At 35.0% G+C, this 26,861-nt stretch overlaps 1 protein-coding gene across 1 annotated transcript in view; it reads right to left on the bottom strand.

The window, feature by feature from the left end:
- Positions 1 to 26,861, bottom strand: part of FOXP2 (forkhead box P2) — a 322,160-nt gene that overhangs the window by 110,991 nt on the left and 184,308 nt on the right. Inside the window, exon 3 of the mRNA XM_058528649.1 lies at positions 1,628 to 1,717. Coding sequence (XP_058384632.1) covers positions 1,628 to 1,717 — 90 coding nt within the window. The remainder of the gene's footprint in view (positions 1 to 1,627; positions 1,718 to 26,861) is intronic.

The raw sequence follows: 26,861 nt of genomic DNA, 5'->3' as shown, positions 1-26,861 counted from the left end.
GAATCGCTACTTCGTCTGTTTTGTCAAGAGACATGATAAAATAGGATTAGGACAATACACAGTGTTTTTCAGATATTCAAAACAACAAACTCTTTCCTACCTTTGGCTTATGCTGACAGCATCTAAACCGCCTTTGCCTTACCAACAAGAAAGCAAAATTCCCAGTCTGAAGCCATAGTCAGGATAAACATTTCATGTGCTATCTTCTGTGACTTCTATGTAAATTTTTCTCTGTCATGTAAATGTATGGAGAGGCTTTTATGGAATCAGATAACTGGATGGAAATACTCCAATTACTGTTACTACTTGGGGAGGGATATGATGGGGAGGAAAGTGTGTCACTATACAATTACTGTTTAGTTGAAACAAAAGAATGTGAAATTTACTTTAAAAGAGAAAAAAATTAAAATGAATCTTAAACTCAGGCTGATTTAATCTAACTTTCATTTGCAATCATGGCAGACATCTGTACTTTGGACTGTTGAAACACATCTCTTATCCCAAAACCTCCCTTCTTCCCACCGACTCCCCACAAATGGGTTTGCTCCCAAGAAAATATAGTCTCATCTCAGATTTGTTTAGGGACCATAAATTTAATCCAGTTTTCAGGTAACAAGTAGTTTCTGGATTGTGTAGATCATTAGTCTATAATTCTCTGTCATACAAACTAAGCTTCAGTACGCCATCATGTAAGACTTAGTCACTAACCCCTGGGAGTACACCTGAAAATGAAAACAGACAGCTAGGCCATTAAAAAAAAAAAAAAATCAAGATTTTTTTGTTGAAATAAAGCAACAAGAAAGATGTTTACTTTTTTTTTTTTAAACTAAGCTTGCCTAATTAGACATGTATATAACACATGATTCAAAAAAAAAAAAGCATTGGCTATGTTTCAGCAGAGCTGACAAACATTTTGAAAGATGTTCCATGCAACTCCAGATTCTAACTTCCAAAGATTTTTAAAACACACCCTAACAATGTTTCTTCCCCCCAGTGTCCTATATATTTTGGTTAAGACTATATAAAACAATGGTTATACTATGTAACAAAAAGTTACTTTAAAAGACATACATACTATTGGTTTCACAGGACAAACATAGTGAGTAAGGACAACAAACTCCAGAATGTGTTTTTATAACTGTAGCAACAGCAATAACTCCTTGGCAAACTCAAACAGTTTTTTTGGCACCCTTGGAGCTTTTCTGCATTTGTCACTTGGATACAACTGCGGAAGGGTTGTCTACGACTGCTTTGTTTCCTTCCCTACCATTTTACTATGACTTTGCTTTTAAGGGAGAAATTTCACATTTTAACCTGTTTGTGAATAAAATTCCATTAAAATCCTACAAGGGAGTGCTATACAAAACTTTTTCTGCCTATGTATACCAAACGTGGTTCCTACATAATTTTTGCAATACGTGACCTTGTAAACTTTTGAAATCTATGCTAATAGAAAACCATTTTTTTCTCTTTCAAGAAGATAAAAATGAGTTCTCTTTTTGAACTAAAATTACCTACATATGCAAACGTAATAATTTTCTGTGTGTATACAACTGGTTCTGCACATCTGTTATCATTATGAACACCTTTTAAAACGAGACCCTAAGGACAGGAGTGCTTTACTAACCTGCAGTGGTCTCTGCTTATCGCTGCTCTTAGGAGATTTCAATCCACTTGTTTGCTGCTGTAAGAGAAGTTGTCTTGCTGCCTGGAGAGCCTAGAAGTAAAAAGGAAGCAATATCTAAATATTTTTGAAAGGTAAATTGATTATCAGTTATTCCTTGGTTAACAGTAATAGGCTTCAATGTATGAGAACCGCCCCCCCATCCTCCTTTCTAGAGAGAATCGTTAAATATTCTTTCTCTTTTAGTGTGAAAAAAAAAATCACATAACACACGTATATAACTTTACTTAAAATCACGGAGGTGCATGTAATCCTGCAGCAAATAAAGTTAATTTGTATAAAGTGCTTAAAGAGGAAAAATCATAAACTGCATCAATAATCTCATTTCCACAAGGAACTTGTCTTTGAGTGTTCAACTAAAATGCCCACTCCCTTTTAAATTACCATTCAATTTGCATTTTCATATTACAATTTTGAAGCAAAAGCAGTAGACTTCAAGTGTTACCGGAAGCTGTAATTAAATTTGACAAATCAACATCAGATTATCTTGAAAGTGAATTAATAAGATTTTCACTAAAGATTAAAAACACTTTTTTTGTACTTACATTCAAGGGGAAACCTCTCCTTTGACAAAATAAAGTGCAGTTTTAATGCCAAATAAAATTGAGTGGTTTTCATTTGCATTCTTAGCAAAATCAGAGAACAAAGAAATTACCACTCAACCAATCAGGTTTCTTTCTATGTGTGACAGAATACCAATCAAAATAGAAGATGTTTTCATTTATTTTTATGTTTTCTTTCCTACGAAGGAAAATAAAACTTAACATGAGAAATTAATGTAAGCATTTCATTTACCAGAGGAGGGACAGTTTGGTGAGTGTACTATATAAACTTATCACATAAAACTAGTGTCATAAAAAGATACATATTGAGATGATTTAAAGGTAGTATAAACTGATTAGAAAAAAAACTTTTTAAGAGCCTCTACTTTACAAACTCATTTTTTCTCTCAGCAACTGAGTTCAAGGAACAGTAATGAGGAAATTCTTCAAAACATAAAACTAAAATAAATCATTACTTTGTTATTCACTGTTTTAGAATACAAGGTAAATTTTTCATGATGAGAAAAATATCTCAGATCAATATTCTTCTATAATTAAGATTCTATGATGATAAAAAGTACAATTTTGATTGGAATCAATGATCTGGTTTTTAAGAGAGTTTCTAGTATCCATGACAACAGTTGCTTTGACAAGATGTGCATATGGCATTACACTGCCAGCTGGTGTGAACAATGTTTGAACTACTGCATTGAGATGCTGAGCAAACAGAAAAAGTTGCCACGTCTTAACCCTCAGGGAAGGCAGTCATCCCCTGATCAATTATGAAAAGACAGAGAGAGGGCTGCTACAGTCTGGCTCCAAGCAAGTTTTCTGAGAAGGCAGGCAGACATAGAAACCAAAGTAAACAACTGAATGCACTAGAACCATCTCCTAACAACACTGATTTGTCTTCCCATAGCAGGAGCTGGCACAGTTTGTAAAGCACACTTTTCACATTTGGAGACACATTCACTCACACCAATCTTCCTTTCGTTTTTTAAATTTTTCAAGTAATAACAAGTCAACCTAAATGTTTCTTAGGATGGCACATTCCAGTGAATTCAGACAATTTTATTACAAAGTTCAGTTTGAAAAAAAGACCAAATTAAAAAATTCCATAAATACTTTAATCACAAAACTCAGTGTGAAAAGTTTCACTTGATATTCTAAATAATATAATTTTCTTTTTTTAACTGCAACTTATAAAATAACTACAAGTGATATTTTTCTAATAGAAATTACTATAGTATCCCTTAGGCTGTGTCTATGTGAAACTCTCAAAATAAAAAAAAGAAAATCAGTCAACTATTTTCCCCTTTGCCAAAATCCACACAAAGTTTGCCTAATATTTTTCATATAATTTTTTTTTCCCTTTGAGTTCATTGGTTTATTACATATATATACAGCCTTATTTAGTTTATATTTAATTCTGTAGTCATTTATTATTCTTAAAGGATTCCAATGAACACAGTTCAGAATCTTGGAATCATAAATGACTAGGACTAAAAGCAATCTTAGAAATCATCCAGGCTGACCCCTTCATTTTAGCAAATGAGAAAAATGAGGCCTAGAGTAGTCAAGTGCTTTGTTCAAGGTCTCCCAGCTTCCAGGCCAGAGAGCATTCCAGTGTGCCATACTGTCTCTGTTCCATCAAAGGAACCTTTAGTTGGCAATGAGTAAAACTCCAGTAAAGGAGAACATATGGCACCGTACTGAATTATTTTTCACCTGTAAAGAGAACGTATCCATTTATCAGAACTTAAAGGGGAAACTACAATTTAATATTTTTATGTTTTGAATTTGTAAGTGTTAGAATAGAACATCTATCACAGAATACACATGGTTTTTATGGCTAAGTGTTCCCACCATCCTTGACCTGGATTTCATCATATACTCTACCAATGCCTGATGGAGCTCTAAACTCTTGTAACACTCTGATCATTCGACTGGTTACTACTAATAAACTGAAGAACTCTAGAGCTGGACAAAACCTTAGAAATTGTTTAGCCTAGCTTTCACATTTTGTAGACAAGTAACTTGATTAAAGTCACAAAGCAAGTAGCAGAGTCTGGTCAAAAGCTCAGGCTCTTGTCTCTCAAGCCTAAAACCCTATCAATTTCACCACCCTGCATTATATTCACTCTACTCAACCCAAACAAGTAACCCAATGGAATACATAATACCCAATGGCTACAGAGAGACACTAGAAAATCAGATACATTAGAACTACAGCTCATGAAAATATCACTAGACAACAGTATATATAACACTGTTTTTAAAGGACTAATAATAATAATGGAATACCACCAGATAGCTGGCTAAAACATGCTTCTACTTTTAAAGTACCTTGGTTTTCATGTGCATTTACAGTTATCCTTAAAACAGTTGAAGAGCATCTTTCAATACAAACTCTTATGAAAACGAACTACTTGCCTGTTTTAACATTCTTTTAGTATCAGTAGAGATTACTATAGTAAACATAAGAGGCGGGAGAACAAAAAACAATTCCAAGAGATCAGGAATGATTTAAAATTCATAAGCAGAAATCTTTGGCAGTTTTCATTCTAACTGCAGGCATCACATGACATTTTTATTTCCAGTATTCTGGATTACATTTTAGGACTGAATTTCAATAAACAATTGCTCAGAGACATTTAGTTCATCTTTGCAATTTATTATTGTAACTACTCAAAAGACGAAAGATTATGAGATAAAATACTTCCATCAATATAAAGTGTGAGGTGTCAAATTACATAAAATAATAATTTGAAAAGCACTTGTCCACTTCGATTGGTAAATAGAAAAGATAAATTCCCAGGCCATTCATAAAGTTCTATGAGCCATTTCGATATTTACATGATCACTCTCTGCAAAAGAAATTAATTTAGAACAAAAGGCAAAAGATGTTTACAAAATTTCCTTTAATAATGACTGAGTCTCAGTCAAATGAACAACAAAAAAGAGGTCTCTAAGGCAGCCAAACCATATCTAGTTTCCAAAAACACATTTGTTTTGAATTAAGGGTGCACTTTACTTAATGAAGTTATCTAATTTTAGTAACGCTAAAGAAAATTAAGATAGGACATTTTAAAAATTGGAATCAGATTAAATTAAAATGTTTTGAAAAGATGAATAAAAATCTTTATCACAGATTAAAGATACACTTTTTGTTAGGCTGCAGAGGTGTGGGAATGCACATGTTTTCCAGAATTCAGTGCATTTTGCTCTAAAATATTTATTGAAAACATCATTCCTAATAGTTACTGTGTAATTTCAAATAAACTAAAATTTTGTAAGAAAAACAAAGTTCAAGCATATCACCCTTCTGCAGCAGTAATAACTTTATGCTAGTTATGAACCTCATAGACAAAGAGTAATTGTAATGAGTAGGTCATTAAGAGAATTAAGAGTGAAAAAGCTTTGTAATCTGTCAGATCAATACTTTTTTTCTTCTTGAAGAGCATTGAAAACTTTCACTAGAAGTAAAATTGTTTAAGAATAGCTTAGCAATACCCAGTGAAACAAAAAATGTTGAGTACTCTAAGGTTTATAAATAACTTTTTTTCCCAAAGTAAATATATGTATATTTTGGGAAAAAACAGACATCACTCATATCTCTCCCCATAAAAATAGGAATGCTTAACCTATCAGCCTGTTGCATTTGAGACATTAAAATGAAAAATGACATCTACGCCCATTAATATCTTCAATGTATAAACAGCACAGCATGACACATTCTTGAGAGCTGAAGGCTACAAAATCTCTCTGAAACATAAATAACAAAGCACTCAGAAGCATATTTGATGTTGATATTCATCTCTGAGAAAAACACTGCTGCCTAGGCTTCTTATGAAAATAGATGCAGCCCAAATGGATCTCCTGTAATTGGTTTCAGATAGCGAGGTCAGAAGAAATATGATACAAGAAACGATTATGTGGAACAGGCGAAACAAGAATGTTTACACAGGCACTCCCTAGTTATACTGACAAGGGGTGTATACTTTGCAGATAACCAGAACCAAAAAAAAATTTGCTCGCAGGACATCCAGAATTTTGCTCCTCATACTCACACTTTTTAACCTTTAACATACGATGTCTTTAACATGTAACTTTGAATACTGAACATAAAATAAGTTTTCAAACAGAATTTCATTTTCTAATTATTTTCACAAATGTGGTTGATAAAAAGTATATTTGGATCTTTCCACAAAGGGTATGAATTCCTATTCCGTTTAGCCTTTCCGCGCATTATATTCACACTAAAGAGAATATACTGATAAATGTAATCTGAAGTCTCATAATGCTATTTAATAGAAGAAAATTAATCATCTAATTGTCATAACCTATTTTCAAACAGCAATCTATCAGAGTGAAATTATGCATCTGTAGCTATTGACCTTTCATTTTATCATGCCTGATACATAATTAGACTAAGTTTGTTGGGGGAAAAAAAGCTAATTACTAGAAAATATTTTTAAAAATAATTGTTATTTTTGATTTACAGTACATTTTACATAAAGTTAAAGAATAAATGTGTGGATATATTGTGTTTATATTGTGGACCACTATGGAGGCCAAATTGAGAAGCTAAGATCATTTATTTTATAGTACTATAGTAAGAGTGTAAATTAATTGTAAAGCATCCTATTTGCCAATCAAATGTCAGGCTGTTTTGCTTAGCATTCACGATGTAGATCCAAAGGAGAGATAATCAAGGTACTGAATATATGATGGAAGAGATCCCTATGTCACGCTCAGAAGTTCTAACAAAGTCCTCAAGGTTCGGGTCTAAACCCAATACTCAGTACATGCCAGTATGGCTCCAAACTCCCAGATGAGCTCAGAAACCCTTCCAAAAAATAAGCCTGTGAGTTAATGGTAACTAACGGTAAGAGAGGTTTGTTTTTTCAGGTCCAGAATTATATACTCAGTTTAATGGGTTGAACACATTCTCCTCCTCAGAGCCGGGATTGCACATGTTGCAGTAAATAATACTAAGTAGCCTGGTATTCATATCTCTATTTTCTTCATTATTCTGCTGCTAATGATAATGAATTGCTAATGGAACACATAAAGAACATTAATATAATCTATAGCAATACTAAACACAATTCTTGTTCACATATTAAGGAGTTCTGTCCAACTCAAAAATTCCCAAGTACGAAAGGTAAAGATGAATTGGAAATAATTTTATTAAAACTGATAGTTTTACAATTCTTTTTCATGGTACATGTTCTAGGAACTACAGTGGTTTATGTGCATTCTTTTTGTTATTTCTCTTTCTGCTATAAAACATTTTATTATTTTTCCCAAACATATTTTGGATTTACTTTTTGTTTCACACATACTCTAACAATTTTTTTTTTCATTATGAGGCCAATATCATCTTTTGTTTGGACATGGATTGAACAGCCATTACTGCTATACTGTTATAATTTCAACTGGCATATTAGATATTAACTGAAAATACATGCTACTAAATTAGAGTACAATATCTGAAAGTAAACTATTATTTGAATCCTGTATTCTAGATTTCCTCTGCAATTTAAAAGTAAGATTGCAAAAGAGGTAGCTTTAGGGAAAATGTTTGCAACACTGTCATTAAAAAAATGTTTTGCAAGTGTATCCTATGTACCAAGCAAAGGACTAAGCACTGTACTTGTGGAGGTGGGGGGGATGATATGACGTTTTTACCTTTAAAAGGCTTACTGTCTAATAAGAAACAGCTAGCTTAATGTCAAAAGGCCATAAAAACGTTTTGAAAACATTTCAGGAGTTCATAAGTAGAAGAAATTATTTTCAGTTGGAGAGCTTAGATAAATTTTTCTGGGATATAATATTTGAGCTGAACTTACATGAAAAATAGTTCATCTTGTGGAGATGACAGAATGTGGCCACATCAAGTAGAAGCAAAGAAAATGTGGGGTCATACACAGTGAAAAGAAAATAACTGACCTTGGATACAGCATGTGCTTAGTTTAAGAGCTAATGAAGCATTATAGGAAGGTTGGTTGGAGATAATTAATGAATATAACTAAACAATAAATGGCAAAGAGTCTTGATATTGTTTAGCAGGTTAAGGGCAAATGTTGCTAAATCTGGAAATGATGGGATAGGCCTGGCCTAGGACAATATCGAGATCATGTTGTGAAGGATGGATGAGAAGTGAGGAAGAGAGTGAGGAAAGATATGAGGTAGCAATACCAGTTAAAAAGTATGTGCAAATGTCCAAATAAGAGATAACAAAAATAATAAGAATCACTTTAGTTGAAAATAAGAATCACAAAAGGTACTGTCAAAGTTGAACTGGCAGGACTTAGTAACTGGATATGGGGTAAATGCTAGGAAGGGGTAAATGATGACTTCAAAATTTTAAGTCAAGGGTAAATGGGAGAATAGTTGTGCCACTATCAGAAAGGGGGAAATCAGTTCATAAAACAGAGGCTTTGGAGAGAAGATGATGCTGTTTGCCTGCCAGCAGGACAACTAAGAGAATATTTCTTTAGTAGATGCTAATAACGCAGAGCTCTATGCTGAGAGTGATTAGGCTGAAAACAGATTCCCAAACGGAAGAGATTAGATGGGACTGCTGGTAAAAAGAATGAAGAGAGAGAAAGAGTCAGGCCCCAAACTTGGGGAAAATCTACATTTTGCTGAGAGAAGATGAGGAGATAGTAAAAAAGGAAGACAATGAATGGTGAGGAGAGTATAGGAACAAAAAGCAAAAAGACTTCTGGAAAACGTTGAACATAGAATTACCATACAACCCAGTAATTCCACTTCTAGGTATATATATATACCGAAGAGAAATGAAAGCATATGTCCACACAAACAGTTGTACATAGCTTTATTTATAAGAGGCAAAAGGTGGAAACAACCCAAATGTTCACCAACTGATGAATGGATTAGCAAAATGTGGTCTATCCATATAACGGAATGCTATTCAGTCATAAAAGAGAATGAAGTATTGATACATTCTACAACATGAATAATCTTGAAAACATTATGCTAAGCGAAAGAAGTCAGTCACAAAGACCACATATTGAATGATTCATTTATATGAAATGCCCAGAATAGACAAATCCATAGAGACAAAAAGTAGATTAGTGGTTGCCAGGGGCTGGAGAGAGGGGAGAATAGGAAGTGACTGCTAATGAGTATGGGGTTTCTTTTTAGGGTGGTGAAAATATTCTGAAATTAGATAGTGGTGATGGTTGCACAACCTTATAAATATACCAAAAAGCACAGAATTGTACACTTTAAAAGGATAAATTTTATGGTATGTAAATTATATCTCATTAAAGCTGCTATATATTTAAATAAAAGAATTGTGATGTCAATTATATCTCAATAAAGCTGGAAAAAAAAGAAAATAGGAAAGAATCAAAAAAAATTGTGAAAGGAGAAGAAAGATGATGTTCTCAAACTCCAAAAATTCAGAGAAGCTAAGGATTAATGAAAGTTCCTGTTAATCTGATAATTCGCATGTGACCTATCAGTTCCCATAGAATACTGAAGCGGAAGTCAGATTGCAGGAAATTATTGAGGAATAAGTGGGAGAAAACCATGGCCACGAGTGCAAACAATGCTTTGATAAATTCTGTGAAGATCTAAATGAAAGAGAACTACAGTTTGAGAGGTTTTGTTTGTTTGTTGTTTGTTTTAAATAAAGAAAACTTGATAATGAGCTAATAGGAAGAAACTGAAGGAATTGAGAAAGTCACTGGAGGGGACTGAAAGGGGCTAAATCAAGGAGCAGGAGAAGGTGATAGCCTTGTGAGGAGAAGAAACATTACCCTCTGAGACAGGTTGAAGAGAAGGGAGCATAGGTAATTTTGCCATGCAGAGGTAGGAAGAGGAAAGAGTTCACGCAGGATGGCTTCAATTAACTCAGAAAATCAGAAAGTGTGGCTATCCATTGAGAATGAGAGAGAGACTAGAATTGCTGGAGAAACAAAAGGTAGGAAGCTTTTCTATCACTGTTCTGAGAAATATAGCTGGTAAAGTAAAAACTGATATTTAAAATGTTGTTAGAGTAAGAAATGTGCTTCCACATACATTGATGACATATAGATATATGGATGTCTTCTTGAATGTGGCCTCCAGAACTAAATAAAGAACTGCCTACTTTTCCACTGCTCTAATTTGGTATCATCACTACTCAATCAGTCTTTTTCAACTTTTAACCTGGCCAAGGGGCCTGGCATCTCCAATTATATCAAGTACAAGAGAGTGAGTCACTTATAATATATGCTATGTTCTTGTGCATTCTGAGGACTAGTTATCTTTAGTTTTTAAGAGACAGTAAAATAAAAAAATACATCTATGCTGCTGCTACTATTGGCATAGCTGACTATTCAAAGGGGAATAACCTAAGAGAGAAAGTATGACGTAACGGGATTGACCAGATTTCAGAAGACATCCTTTTGCCTTTTATTAGTTGATGAACGTGGACTACTTAATCACATTGAGCCTTAATTTTCTTGTCTAGTAAGTGCAGTTAATAATATTTACCTTTGCTTATAGGTGATTCATGAAATCAGAGAAGATAACGTATCTGAAAGTATTTAAAAAGCCAAAGCGTAGTATTAATTCAAGTGAAGGCTTTTGAAATTATATAATTCCTTCAGTGGATATCAGTTCTTCCATGTATAAGTACTGACCAATTGAGATTGACTCCTGATTTTTAGCTCTATAGTGACTTTGCTAAGTAGATATGTGCATTTTAACTAATGAGCCTGGCCTACTGTAATTCCTAAAAGTTTACCTCAATATTTATTTAGTTCGCTATAATCTATTCAAGCAGAAAAATGTCCCACTGGATAGGAAGACTATCTTAAGAGCTTCGAGTTCTATCATATTTTGCAAAGTTGTATTTTAGTCTCTTCTGAGACTAACTGAAAGGGTTTATAACTTTATGAACATACTAGTGAGCCACATCCCTCTCCTCCCTCAGGCCCACATGACCACATCTGCATGAATACACAATACACCCTAGGCTATGGGATTACCTGCCCTCAAGGATCTTTCAGTATAGTAGGAAAGATAAAAAATATTCAATATAACCACAGTGCAATGCAGAAATGTGCTGTGTGCCATTAAAAGGAAGTACAAAAAGTGGCTCTGGGAGTTCAGCAAAAACAAAAAGGAAGAAAACAAGAATTAATACTTATTAAGTGCTCATTATATGCCAGCTATAATTCTAAATCTTCGCACATGCCATCTCATTTCATCCTCAAAACACCCTCCTTTATCATGGATGTGTAAACAGAAGCTCACAGTAGTTAGGTTATGTGTCCAAGCTGTTTCACGGATCCTTGAAGGGGCATAAGAGATTTGAACAGGTATCTGGCTGACTTTCAAGCTGATGCCCTTTCCACAGGGGTAGTCAGGAAGAGTATATCATCGAAGTGACTTTTATACAGTAAAAGACTGAAATAAAAAACTGCTTGGGGCATAAAGAGAACAAAATAAATTCTGAGTCACTAACAACATTGCTAGTTATGCCAACTAGAACAACATAAAGAATTCCAAGATCCTATTCAAATTGTTTTTCCTTTTCCTTATATTTCATGATGAGAATTAGACATACAAGTTTATATACTAAAGGGAATTTACTATCCTTAAAAAAGAGTGTCTTGGAAGTTATTAAGCACTTGATTCAGGATGTTGGTTACAGATAAGAAACCAGTATTAAAGATGACAAAATTTTAATAGTTGTCTTCTGTCACAACCAAACACAAAACAATATCATCTGCTAACAAGTATTAAATAACGTGTACTATGTTCTGATGGATTTAGAAGTAGGGTTGCCAGATAAAATAGAGGATGCCCAGTTAAACTTGAATTTATTTGTATTTTTACCTGCTAAATCTGGCAATCTTAGTCAGAAAAGTATTTCAGAATATGTTGCCAAGATACTGGGATTTTTTATACTGCGTTTTTTATTGAAAGGTAAATACTATTCATCTCATCAGTGAAAATGTTTTTTAGTTCTAATGAATAATGAAGTCCTCTTACCCATATTTTACAGGTTAGTTAGGGGAGTGACTTGGGCGCTTGGGCTGCTTTCCTGTGAGAAGGAATGCTCATGTGCCTGCAGACGCATAGCAAAAGGATGAGGTGGATCACTCTAAAGGAAAAGCAAGCACACATGTTTTTGAAAAAGCCAGACCAAGAAAGGCAGAGGAAAAGTTTCTTTCGAGTTCATATTCTAGCTTCCTGCAATTGAGACACAGATGAGAAAAATGCAAAACTTTGGTTCTCTATTCACCTTTCCCTCAGCAAGGATGAGGATCAGTAGCCAGGAACCCTGAGGCAAAGATTACGACCCTGCCTGGCACCAAGGGGAGGAAATGCTATGGCAGATCTAAAGGAAAGAGCCTTGAGGCCTCCAGCCTCTGTATACGTAACCAGAAGCTAACTAGGCCAGTCCCGGAGGAGGAAAGAGGGTGAGAGCAAAACCATTTGAGAAGAGGCCTTGATTAGTTCAGGTGCAGACACAGTGAGTCCAGAACCTCTAAAGGAAGCCCCTAAAGCTAAAATTAGAGTGTTATTAGAAACAAAATGACAGAGTTGCTAAAGAGGCCTCAGAAATTCCAAGTTCTAATCCCAGCACTATTCAAGTTTCTGTGTGACCTCATCCCTATTATTGATGAACTCTGAATAAACTCTTTCTTCCCAAACAATTTACTGGTCTTACAGGGCAGTCTACAGAGCGAAACATAAAACTCACTGGAGAGAGTAAATGCTAGTCATTGACAACCAATTGCTGAGGAAGCACTGCAATTATTCAAAAAAATAGTTACTGAATGAATGAAAGAAGAAAGAAATTGATAGTAACATCATATTGGAATTTTGTATTTTTAGGCTGTTATTCACAATGTAAATTATGAAGTGCATATATGCCTGTGTAATACATTTTGAAGCTAATTCCCCAAGATGAGATTTTAAAGATCTGGGGCAAACTCACCTTAGAGAGAAACCCTGGGTATTTCCGTTTGGTGTTCCAGCTATTACTGAGTTTGGGTCAGAGCATCTTCAGCATATCAAGTGGTAAATTGTAGTCATTAACATCATAATGTGCATCAAGTGTTCTTTTGAATAAAATAAAATGTAAACTAATGGTGGTAATAATCATCACCTCAGTACATCAATAACTATACATCTATGTAATTTTTATGGGGTCTTCTGGGTTTTTGCCCTAAAAATCTTCTCAAGCGCCCTGAGTTTTTAAAATTTAACTCTATCAAAGAGGTTAAAATATTTTTCTCATTTCACAATCATTTCTTATATTTAATTATCTGTAATATGACTCATAGAAAATACGTGTACAAATAAAAAATTTATAAATCCACTTAGAAAATAGTGCCCCTCAGTAGAAATAACAGTTTTCTAAGAACCAGAAGATAGGAGGGCCCAGAAAGGCTTCTTGTTTGTAGGGAGTGACTTGATAAGAAACAAAGTTCCTAAAAGTGACTGTCCCTCTACTGTTTTGTTTTCCCTTTACTCAGTTCCAATACCACAACGAGACTTAAGACTAGGAAGGCTGGGGGGAAAAAATAGTTTCTTCTTTCCTCAGCAGTTTTTCCAACAAACTTTGGTCAGTGGCCCACTTGTTGAAGATGTACATACAGTCCAGAAACAGGTAGCAAGTCTCCACATCCTGCATTAGCCCAAGCAGCATTTCTATTCAAAAACCTAACTTGTCTAATAATCTTATCTGTTAGGTGAATACATTAAATTACCCTTAATATCTCATACTGTAAGCTCCTTAAGGGCCAGAAATGGTCCTAAATAATCTTTATGCCCCAAGAATGCAAGCACAGTAGCTTGTACCTAGTCATTCAAAAGGATATTTAATTGAAAAGCATATTTCTTTAGATGTTTCTAGACTTGTAAAACACATGGAAAGCTTAGCTGGTTCCAGATATTTGAGATGTAACTTGTACAGTAAGGGAAGAACTTAGCACTCCCTCCAGGAACAGTCACAGTGCCCTGCACACGGTGGGTCCTCCTCAGACCTTCACATTCACGACTCTGGAGGACTTACTAGTGATCCACCATAACACTGAAATTACCATAAATAAGACTTCTTTCCCTTTATCACTTATATTAACATTTTTTATCCATCACCTTTTCACAGTATTGCCACAATTATTTAATTATTTTTTGGTTAAAGTCACTGTTCCCAAAATTACTATTGATTATCAGGCAAGCTTTATCTCACTTTCTTCAGTTAGAGTCCTTCAGTTACTTTAGGCAGATTAAGTACAAAAGGAAATCATTCTGTAATCTGCCTTTTAAGTATAGGTCTAGAAAAAGAATCTACAACATGTGGGTTTTTTTAAAGAATTTGCTTACATAAAAGTGCAAGTATTTTTCATGCTTTTCCAGATTAAGTTACCCACAAAATTAGAATTCTATTAAAATCTTTTTAATATTTACTAATATCCATGTACAACTAAAGAAGTACTCTATGTGAAAGAATAACTTATTTAGGCAAAGACAATACATGTGTTTTGAGTTAAAAATAAAAAAATTCAAATTCACTAAAGCACACCATTATTTCCAATTCTTAGGAAGCTCATCTTCATTTAATGTAATTCTCTTCTGATATTTACACTTTTCCAATTTTAGCAATTTTAAGTAACATTGCAATGAACTTCCTCATAATTCAGCCTTGCAATTATTTCTCAAAAGTTGAATTTTTGGGTCAAATCATATTAGATATTAAATTTTGGCACATAGTGTCATAATGCTTCCCCAGAATGGCTTTATCCATCTGCAATCCCACCACAGTGTATGAGAATGCCCATTCCACCATACTCAACAATACTGTGCATTACAACTCTTTTTTTAGTCTTTTTTAAACTAATGGACAAAAATATTTCATTTTAATTTGCTTTTCTTCTCTGATTAGAAATTGATGTTTTAAAAAACATATCCAACATCTAAATATTTTTGTAGATTTCTTTATAGTCTCACTTAAAATTAGTGAACTGGATGGGCTATTATAGCAGATATTTCACTGTTCACTCAAGTCCTTACTCTTTATTAAATACTAGAGATGAAAATTTGGACAAGACAGGCAATGTGCCTGTCCTCACAGTTTGTAATTGAATCACTCACAAGTAAATAATTACCTGATAGTCTTGCTTTTAGTCTTTTTGTTTCTTCATTATGTTATATACTATAAGACATAGATCACTAAACTTCATTGGTCATGCTCTACCTTTAAAACTAATTATCCACAATACAGTACATGAAAATAGTGTGAGGAAGAACTCTTCATTAAAAAATATAAAAATTCCAGGAGCTGGCCCGGTGGCGTAGCGGTTAAGTGCGCGTGCTCTGCTGTGGTGGCCCGGGGTTCGCAGGTTCAAATCCCGGCGCGCATGGACGCACCGCTTGTCAAGTCATGCTGTGGCAGCGACCCATATAAAGGAGAGGAAGATGTGCATGGATGTTAGACAGGGCCAATCTTCCTCAGCAAAAAGAGGAGGATTGCAACAGATGTCAGCTCAGGGCTAATCTTCCTCACATAAACAAAAAACAAAAACCATAAAAATTCCACATGGGTGAACTCCATGTGGCCGGTAATTAAGAAGGAGGATTATATTTTGAATTATGAAAAAGTAATGTCATTGCATTCCAGAAGCAATTTTTCTGTGAGGTGAGAGACAAAACTTTTAAAAAGCAAATAACCTATGGGACTGATAAGGACCTCGATACTTTATATTATGACAGAGTGTGCTAAAGTTTCTTTCAAAAGTGGCTTCTGCCCAAAGGAGTAAGCTGTTTAACCACACATTTTCAAGAAAAATGCTTTCCAATTTAAAGTTTTTCCTCTTTAAATTAATCATTTTGGCTTGTTATCAGAAAGGAAGCATATGAAAGAATGCTTATAGAAAGATGCATAGTTAAACTGGAAGTTAAAACTTTTATTTCTGAGGGTCACACTGGGAAGATGGTTTGCAATCTTGGAGAAATCCCAATTGGCCTTTGCTTAAAATGGCACTCTTCTCCCAATGTCTCAAAAGATATTAAACCTCTCATAGAAGGGGGATTTTGTTGCCCCCCACAAAGGCTTCTGATGATTGCAGAATGATCTATTTAAGAACTGCACACTTTCTCATAGAGGACACATTTTGGCACTCTCTAGTAATTATCTTCATTTACATAACTGGCACCTAACAGACCACTCACCAGAGTGGAACAATAAGCTCGCTTGCTCTGATCATCTTTATGTTGATGTTAAGCCATTGCGCTGAATCCTGAGACATGCTGTCATGAAGTCCCCTGGCATTTCTACTGCTATCACTTGTCTGTTGTTATAGGAGAATGTTCACTGCCAGAATCCTCTGGCAGAAACTCAATTTCTGAGTCCAATACTAATTCATTACAAAGTCTGCAACAGCTGGGACACTGGTATACACAAATGAGGCATTCTGAAATTTGAGGACAAATCCAAAATACATACTCAGGACCTTCCTGTGATTCCACAGCCACGGAAACAGGTGTAAAAAATGGGGATCCTGTCAACATCTCATCCTGCCAACACCAAATTAGACCCTTGCGATTTGAGCCTCTATGGTAGTGCTACCTCCCTGCTCTTCTTTTATTAAGAACTGTTTTAAAGGTCTCAGCTCTGTTATATTTAATGTGTCTTGGAAACTCGGGATGAGACATGTAACGTAGGGGATAACATAAAGAACACCTTGAGCACACCTATCCACAGGGCAGTCGCCATTCTGTCAAATGAAAGGGTGCTCCAAAGATGAGTTAGATAATAGGCACAAAGGAAGAACCATGGGTAGAAATAGAAGCACAGCACAAAGTAGAAAGGGTGACAGTGATTGAAAACAGTGACAAAGAGCAGTGGGACATTTTTAATTTCTTTCACTTCTATGGCTATTTACTTTAAGAATGATACCAAGTAACTAATGAAGTGATAAATTCCACCAAAATTTTTAATTCCTTACAATTTAACAGACTCTTTGGGTTAAAAATATCACTACTGTCATATGCAACTCTTAAAAAACTACCTTTATTACACTGTGGTATTTGTATAATATTTCACTGTCAAGTGCTGTTTCTGCTAAGTTAGTCCATCAATTCCTATTCAAGAAAAAATCTAAAAATTGTTTCATACACAAGGAAAATAAGAACATTTAAATTTTGTAAATTTCGTTGAATATTAATAAATACACAGTTAATTTACAAATATTGTGTGAGGTAGTATTAACCCTTTGCTTAAAATCCAAATAATTATATTTCAAAATACATATTTCAATTTATTTTGTAATTTTATATACTCTGGTATGAAAAGAGAAAAATAATACATATAGACATACAAATATAATAGAGATTCTTTCCATGGCTCTACCTGGAGATATCAATTTAAAATGATAAAATTTATACTCAGGTGTGGCCACAATGCCACAAATATTTTCACATATTAGAAATAAATCCTAGCATTTTGAGCCTCTATTTTGCTTAAAATAGAGACTGGCTTGTCATTTGCTATATGCTCTTTGTTCATGATCTATAAGAATGGGTAATTTAACACTGAATATTCCCAATGAACATTTAAACAAGAAAAGTCTATTATATCAGATTCTAAAAATTAGGACTTTTTAGCTGAAGTTTACCTTTAAGAAGAAATGGTTTACTCTGCAGATTTTGTTTAAATGGGACTTCAGAAAGAATGCGAAAAATACTGAAAAACAAATTTCGAGGACTCCTCAATGCAAAAACTTTGTTATGAAAACTGCAAATCATGCGGAATTCTCCTTTTAATTCACCCAGGTGGTCATCAGAACCACATAGGAGGCGATTTTATAAAGAGAAATTGTTGGGCTCCACTCCTAAAGATTCTGATTTAACTAGTGAGATGGAAGGTCAATTTTTTAAAAGCTCCCCCAGTGATTTTGATGATTAACCAAGGTTGAGAACTACTGCTCTATTAGGTAAAATTTTGATACCCTTAGTAATTGTAGTCATGTTTATTACTACTACTATTATTCATTATAATGATATCATAATGCATTACATAACGCATGGGAAGTGAGAAGATATCCCCTGACCATTCGTTGGTTCCATTTTTACTATATTTTACTCATTACTGACACTACTATCGCAGAATCAAACATTTTAAAGCTAAATAAAAAGACTGAAAATATTTCATTAAATCGCTTCACACTGTACGGTGGAAGTGGGCCTAGAGAGGTTTAGTAATTTACCAAGGTCACAGGTTTTTTAATAGTATTAATTTGATTCCAAGCATCCCAATTTTTTCTTTTATTTTTCTCACCTTACCACTAATTTTAAAAGTATACACATAAAAATAAAATTAAGACTGTTAAATAATTCAGATTATCCTATTCTCAATTTAGTTCCCAGCGGATGACATCCCTTCTTCAAGACCCTATTCCTGATCCACTCTCCCTGGAGAACACTATCAGAAACCACTGGACAAGCCTTTGGCCTGCTCCTCTCATTCAGGAACTTCTCCCTGTGCTTCCTTGGGAATCACTGTACGGAACCACTTCCCTCTCACTCCCCTTATTGTCAGGCCAAGAGGGACACAGAGATCTGGACTCAGGCAAAAGTATCTAGAGACTCTATTAGTATTATTTTAGTTACATTATGGTTAAATAAGCTTTTGATAGTTGGTGTGGGATCATAAAGAACATTGTTTCCAAGGGAACAGGAATTCCTGTGTCTGAAAACCGGCTCAGAAACGGCTGTGTGCAACAAAACCTATTTGTAAGTTGGGGCCAGCCTGTTAGTGCATTTTAGTTAATGAAAGCATCATAAACATGCATCTCTCATATCAAGGCCTGTGCCTTTCTGTTCACTTGGAAAAGGTCTTGTCATAACAGAAATCAGAAAAGCCTATAAACAGGCACTAAGAACACAGTTTTCAACAAGTATGAAGCCAATGAAGAATTATATTGAAAAAGAAAAGAATACCCAAAGCATACTCAAACAAAATCAAACTCTTACGTTACAACACAATAATTTCCAGCTGATAAATTAATAAAGACATACAATATGGTTGAGCATTTAAACTGTGATTTATTCTACCAGTTTACCATTTACCTTTTGTTACTGTCGTTTTTAAAGGTTTTTTGGTAGAGAGAGAAAGCAGTATTTTATGCCACATTAACGAAAATTGATTACAGGAATAATTATGAAAAAACAACATACACAAAGTGAGTGGTTACGCATAACGAAATTTTAGCAATTAAACATAACCCTAGAGTTATAGAAAATGATATGTTGGCTTTCATGAGAAAAATAATGTAAGCAAAAGTTAGTTGGAAACACCACAGTGGAATATTCTTATTTAAAGTTACTAATGAATTATGAATTTGATGCACCATTAATAAGAACAAATTTTTATTTTGTAGCATAACTGTCTAGCCATCAGCCCCTGAAGTTTCACTTCTCCTCTACTGCATTCCAATACATGTCCTAAGGCAAGTTGTCTGATAAATTCTCCTCTAAAGATTTGGCTGGTCTTTGGTTCTCCACTGAATTTATTCCTTTTTTCCCCCACATACTCATTGATGCAAAAGCTTTCTGTTGCAGAATTCTTTCTTTGATTCTTATCGTTTTTCACTGCACCAGCACACAACCAGTTTGTATCAAGAGACATAGAGAAATGTCAGTATGTATTTTTTAAAGTGTCCTTTATTCTATCTTTATATCCATTTGGTTCAAAAGATTACACATTTGTCTATGGAAGGTCTTAACTTGAGGAAAAGTTTGAAATTATAAAATCAACCTTGTAAGTTATAAATATGCAAAATGAGCCCTTTCACAGAGGCAAAAGTTAAGTCTGAACTACATCTTTGTTCCTATCTTATCATCCTATTTTCGTTTGCCATCCACTTCCAACCCATTTCCTCTGCTTTTCTTTACCTAGCCTTAAGCACAATAATTGGCATAGCCATACAGACATCAATAGGATGGAACAGACGTTCGCCTTCAGGAATTTAGCTATAAAGAACAACACATCAATGATGAAAAATGAAAACCCCATGTCTCTACCAATAACCAGGACAGTTTAATTACATTGAGCTGAAAATTTTTGGTTCAGACCATTCAGCAGTTCTCATCTGAATACTTTAAATGTGAAAGTTTAAAATAGGACATAGCAATGTGAATCTCACTTCTTATAAGCCATGAAGGCAATGTGGACAAAAATGAATTGTGAGCTTCTCTTCCTCTATTTTTCAAATGTTGCTGTTTCCCAGTTTCCATCCATCTTCCTTTTTCTTACCACTCTATATACACTGGCTGCTACTTTTCAGCCTTCCTGGCATGTCTTATACTTCCTCCAAGCCTCAAAGTGTTTTAAGTGCCCAAGGGTCTTTGCATGTCTTCTTTTCTTCCCTTTCCTTTTATGCCCACTTCTCTCTCCTTCCATTCATTAGGTGGTCTTACTTAGACTCATGATCTTATATACTATCTATATGCTGACAATTCATAGATTTCTCTCTACAGTTACCATGCCTCCCACAAACTCAATGTGTATGTCCATTTGCCTTGATCATGCCACCTGCCTCTCAAATAAGCATATGAAATTGAACAATTCATCAACTGAATTGCCCCCAATTCATTACCAAGCTCTCCTCCCCATAAAAAAACAAAAAACAAATCAAAGCCAAACCAATCAACGAACCAAACAAAAAAGCCGTTGCTCTTTCTCAGTTCACCAATTGGACAAACCCTAAATATTGCAATCATCCTTGATTCCTTCTTATCTCCCCCCAACCCACACACACCAAATCTAAGTCCAAATCCATCAGCAAAATCTTTAGAATGCATCCAGAATTTGTGAAACTTCATACCACTTCCGCTACAACCAATCCAATTCAAGCTTCCATCATTTCCCTCCTCCCCCAGGGTCCCAGTGTTCCTGATCCTCCAGGCTGGGTGACCCTGGACCCTCCTGGACTTGTGACCCGAGCAGCATTTCACGGGTGCTTTGAGCGTCCTCGTTGAACCTGGATCCCTCTTTCAGGAAGTTTGTCCCCAGGCTTCCCAGAGTCTGATGCTATGACCTGTTTCCTCCATGTGTGTGGTCACTGGGATGAGCCCAGCACTTTGGGAAGGAGTTCTGCCACGGTATGGTGTGAAAATGAGCAATTGGAAACATTCTAAATTAGGTGACATGAAGGCAGGTGAAACGTGCTGTGGTAGGACAGGGCAGGGACAGAGATTTGCTGATGCAGAGGGTGGGCATGGTCACTATTCTAGTATAAGGGGGGTTTTAAGTAGCAATTAGGGGTTATCAGAGCTAGGTTATTTTGTTTCTTTGATTTTTTAAAATTTTTATTCAATTTATTTAAGCTAACAAAAAAAACAGTTCATCCATTTCTCTCCCCCAACCCCACCCCTTGTAATCACCAATCTCTTCTCTGTATCCATAAGCTTGTTGTTGTTGTTGTTTTTAAATTCCACATATAAGTGAGATCATACAGTATTTGTCTTTCTCTGTCTGACTTATTATACTTGGCATAATGCCCTTGAGGTCCATCCATGTTGTCACAAATGGCAAAATTTCATTCTTCTTTATGGCTGAATAATATTCCTTTGTATATATACACCACAATTTCTTTATCCATTCATCCATTGACAGACACTTAGGTTGTTCACATATCTTGGCTACTGTAAACAATGCTGCAATGAACATGGGGGTGCACATATCTTTTCGAATTAGTGTTTTCATTTTCTTTGGATAAATACCCAGAAGTGGAATTGCTGGATCATATGCTAGTTTTATTTTTAATTTTTTGAGGAACCCCCACAGTATTTTCCATAGTGGTTGCACCAATTTGCATTCTCACCAACGGTGCACAAGGGTTCCCTTTTCTCCACACCCTTGCCAACACTTACTTCTTGTCTTTTTAATAATAGCCATTTTAACAGGTGTGAGGTGATATATCATTGTGGTTTTGATTTGCATTTCCCTTCTGATTAATGATGTTGAGAATCTTTTCATGTGCCTGTTGGTCATCTGTATGTCTTCTTTGGGAAGAATGTCTTATTGTTTGTTTTTTTGCTATTGAGTTGTATGAGTTCTTTATATACTTTGGAGATTAGCTCCTTATCAAATATATGATTTGCAATTTTCTTCTCCCATTCAGTAGGGTGCTTTTTCATTTTGTTGATGGTTTCCTTTGCCGTGCAGAAGCGTTATATCCCGTTTGCTCACTCTCCTCCAGACACATTGGTCTCCTTGCTAAACCTCAAACAGAGAGCACAGTCCTAACTCAAAGCCATTGCACATATTGTTCCCTCAGCTTAGAATCCCTTGTATATACAAAGCTTGATCCTTTACTTCTTTAAGATGTCTTCTATAATGTTCCTCATCAGAGACGTCTTTTTGACTGACCTATCTAAAAGAGCATCACTCTGTGACTGTATCCCATTAGCCTCCTTTATTTTTCATTATAGTATTTATCATTACACTATAATACCTATTTGCTTATTGGCCATCTCCCCAACAAGAACGTAAAGTTGCTGAAGGCAGAGACTTTATTTTGTGTATGTGTGTGTGTGTGTGTGTGTGTGTGTGTGTATACACATCTCTAGTGCTAAGAATAGTATCTTGCATATAGTAGGTGCTTAATAAATATTTGTCCAAAGAATGAACAAATTATTAAATACATATACTCCAAATAATAGCATGGCTTTAGCTATGATATAATACTAAAGTCTTCCAATTCTCTATCTCTAGTATAAACCTCTCTAATATTTACAGATTCAGACCTGTGTTTCTAACTGTTGAAAAAAATGTTTTCACTTGGATGTCCCACAGGCATCACAAACTCACATACATCTAAAAGTGAACTCATCTCCATTCTTAAATCTTATTCTTATTAACACAATTTTGATTAAACAATGGCAGTCTCCCAACCTCCACACACAAAAACTAATTTTAGAGACATGCGTGATTTATTCCTTTTCCTAGACCCCTCCACACCCAATCCAATCCATCCCCAAGACTTGTCAATGCTGCTTGCTAAGTATTTTTTGTATTCATTTCTCTTTCATCACCACAGATACTGCCTCAGTCTTATCTCTTGATGACTCGTTGGGATAATCTACTATTTGAATACGCAATTTTTATTCTTAAGGCTTAACTCCAGTCAATCCTTTTTACTGCTGTTAGTCTAGCCTTATAAAATGCAAACTTGATTATGTCATTCTCTACTAAAAAGCCCTTTAATGGCTCACATTTCTAAAACAGGATTAACAGGTTAACAGTGAGGGTGGGGTCTCATGGCTCCTTCTTCTCTCCCTAATTGTTATCCATCCATAAGCAGACTGCTTGGGTTCTGTCAGGCTTTCCTTCTGCACAGGTATCCTGTGCAACAGTTAGTTCCGGGCACTAAGGGTCACATGCTCTTGCATGACTAGACCATAAGCTCTACGAAGGTAAGTAAGGATCATGTCAGCTTTATTCATCCTCACAGTTAGGTGCTAACAAATATTTGCTAAATGAATGAATGACTCTACACTTTTGAACTGGATGATCCCTCTGTCAGGAAAAGCTTTTTTCCTTCCTGCCTTTCTCTCCTTTCGTATATTTGTCAAACCCCTACTCATCTTTCAGGACTAAGCTTGAACTTCACTTTCTCTGCAAAGAGTTTCCTGACTTTCCCAAGCAGAAAGAAGTTCTGCCTTGTTATTCCATAGCCCATCCATTATCTGTCATATTTAAAACAATACTTTAATTATTTGATAAAATATGTCCTTTTTTTTTTCATGAGGGAGATTGGCCCTGAGCTAACATCTGCAGCCAATCTTCTTTTTGCTGAGGAAGATTGTCCCTGAGCTAACATCTGTGCCAATCTTCCTCCACTTTGTATGTGGGACGCCTCCACAGCACAGCTTGATGAGTGGTGTGTAGGTTCGCACCTGGGATCCAAACCCGCAAACCCTGGGCTGCTGAAGCAGAGCGCGCAAACTTAACCACTACGCCGCCAGGTCAGCCTCCTGTCTTTTTTTCTTATTAATTATTTAATAAAATATGTGTGTGTGCTCAAGGGTGAGGAATATGTCTTATTCATTTTTTAATTTCTAACAGTTTGTTTCTAACAGTTTCTGGCCTCTAGCAGGTACTTACTGTTTTGATGGATGAATACTAAATGTTATCCTTTGCGCTTAAGTGAAATGAATTAATTTACATCCACTTCTGTGGCAGAGCCTTCTACCTGTGTACTCAATATACATTTCCTCCTTCTTTCTTACTAACAGAAACATGATTTTATTAGAGAAGGAAATGTGTCCTGGTGAAAACTATAATTTTCCATCTCCTCTAAACTTAGGAGTAGCTATGGGACATAGTTCTAATGGATGAGGCATTAGCAAGTCTGCAGGGGACTTCAGTAAAAGCGTCTGCTGTCCTGATATAGGCGTTCTTTTGCCCTTTGGTCTTTGCCTTCTTCTTGCATATATTGGGACACAGTCTTTGCTATCTTGTGACTGTAAGGTACAGGCCAAGAGTATTACCGAAACTTGAGCTGTGACATCTTTCAGCCATTGAGTCAATGCTAGCAAATGAAAACTTCCAGGCTTCTTGGTTTTATGTGAAAAATTAATTTCCTAATTTGTTTATGTCTGTTTTTAACATCTCTCTTACTCATGTCTGAACACAATTCTTAAATGATAAGAGTATCTAGAAAATTAACAGTAGGGTATTATCCTTGAGATGAGGAGTATATATACAGTTCTGAGATCCAGTTCAACTTTAACTCTTGGTCAAAGTAAGTATTACCACGCTATGTACACAATGGTAAAATTGCATCCTGGAAAACACATCACAATCATGAATAAATGAACCATCATCATTGGACTATTACTCAGAATAACTCCGCTTCTACTTGCTAAGATAGTTTTAAGGAGAAATTAACAGACTTTTAGACTCCTGGAAAAAAAGGAATCAGGTTAATAGAGTTTTAATAGATTTTCCATTTTGCTTAACTAAATATGTGGCTCCTTAGTTTTTGATGCAAAATTTGGTTTTTTGTTCCTTTGTGGGAGGATAAGAATCTCACTTCACAAGAATCATTACTTTCCCAAAACCAACTGATGGTGTTGCTTTGGATTTTAAACACCTTCAAAAGTATTTATTTTCAGAGATGGGCAGTCATTAGAGATGGTTAAGTATGGCATTATAAAATACATTTTTATCATTGAATAACACTTCTTTTCACAGTTTAAAGGCCTAATAAAAAAATCATAAGATATCCAACACAGACATATACTCATACGACAAGCACCCACAGACCAGCCCACAATGAATTTAGCTTATGGACTACACATCCCCTCGAAGTTTCTAAGTCACTCATTGATCCATCCACTCATTGAGGAATGCCTAGTGAGTGCTAATCACTGAGAACCCCATCGATGCAATCTGCCAGTCTTGGAGCCCTAAGAACTTTGAATTCATGCAATATTTGACACAATGTTATAAATATTTAAATTAGGTTATAGTAAACATGAAATATTTTGTGTTATCTTTAATACTGACATTTAAACATCTTCAAGAAATGTCTCTATACAAGTATAGAAATAAAAGAAAAGGAAAATATACTTTGATCATTAGTACATTTCAAGTGAAAATAAATCTCAAGTAACTATATAAAAAGGTGACATAGAAATGATTAATAAAATTTGGTAACATGATTAAGTTTTTCAGTATTAACATTCTGGTATTATTCATACATGATCTCTTTCCTATTTCTCTTCCATGTTTTGTCTTAAGTTTAAATGATAGTGTACTTATATAACTAACATGATAGTACCATGATTATTTATGACCTCAATTTTACAAAAAAAAAGTCAAGTAATTTTGGAGGTGCAAGAATTATACTAAAACAAAAATAAAGACAGAAAACTTAGGTCAAGATAGTGTAAGCTTGACAAAGTACATACAACAATGTATAGGTAATTGACTTAGATTATCTTGTAGATTGCTTAATCTCAATGTTCATGTCTCCTGAGGGTAAATAATCAAAAACCATTTTGATTGTCTTATCATATTAATTCAATCACTAAGCAAATATTTATTGAGCATCTATTAAGTGCTACATACTGTTGTAGGTACTGATCCGAATAGCATCAGCTTTCTTGCTAGGTTTTTAAATTTGGGAATAGAAGTAGCAAGGAAAAACAGTTTGTTGATTTTAAGATGATTCAAAGAACTCTAAATGGCAAACGCATACATAAAGACATGTTCAGAAAACAGCAATGCTCAGGACAAAGCAAGTAGAATGGACTTTAGGACTGGCATGGAAATACATGGCAGGCCTATCCATACTCCCCAACCTCTCCCTTTGTCTATAACAGACATAACTTACCCACACCAGCATTTTTATCCACTGAAGAAAGATGAAACACAATCCTTCTGAATGTGAAAAATTAACTATATGTACATATAAGATAATATGTATTTGCCATCTATGCCATAGTAACATTGCTAGAAATGGAGACCCCAAAAAGAAGTTGTAACAGGTTGGTAAGAGTTTTTTGGACCTGTTCTGAAATACAGCATAGAAATATGTGTGTGTTTTAAAGAGAATGATTATCCTAACTTCATCTATTTTTTAATC

The sequence above is a fragment of the Diceros bicornis genome, chromosome 3, assembly GCF_020826845.1.
Source record: "Diceros bicornis minor isolate mBicDic1 chromosome 3, mDicBic1.mat.cur, whole genome shotgun sequence".
NCBI lineage: Eukaryota > Metazoa > Chordata > Mammalia > Perissodactyla > Rhinocerotidae > Diceros > Diceros bicornis.
The sequence above is the reverse complement of the archived record's forward strand: the minus strand, read 5'-3'. Positions and strand labels throughout refer to the sequence as shown.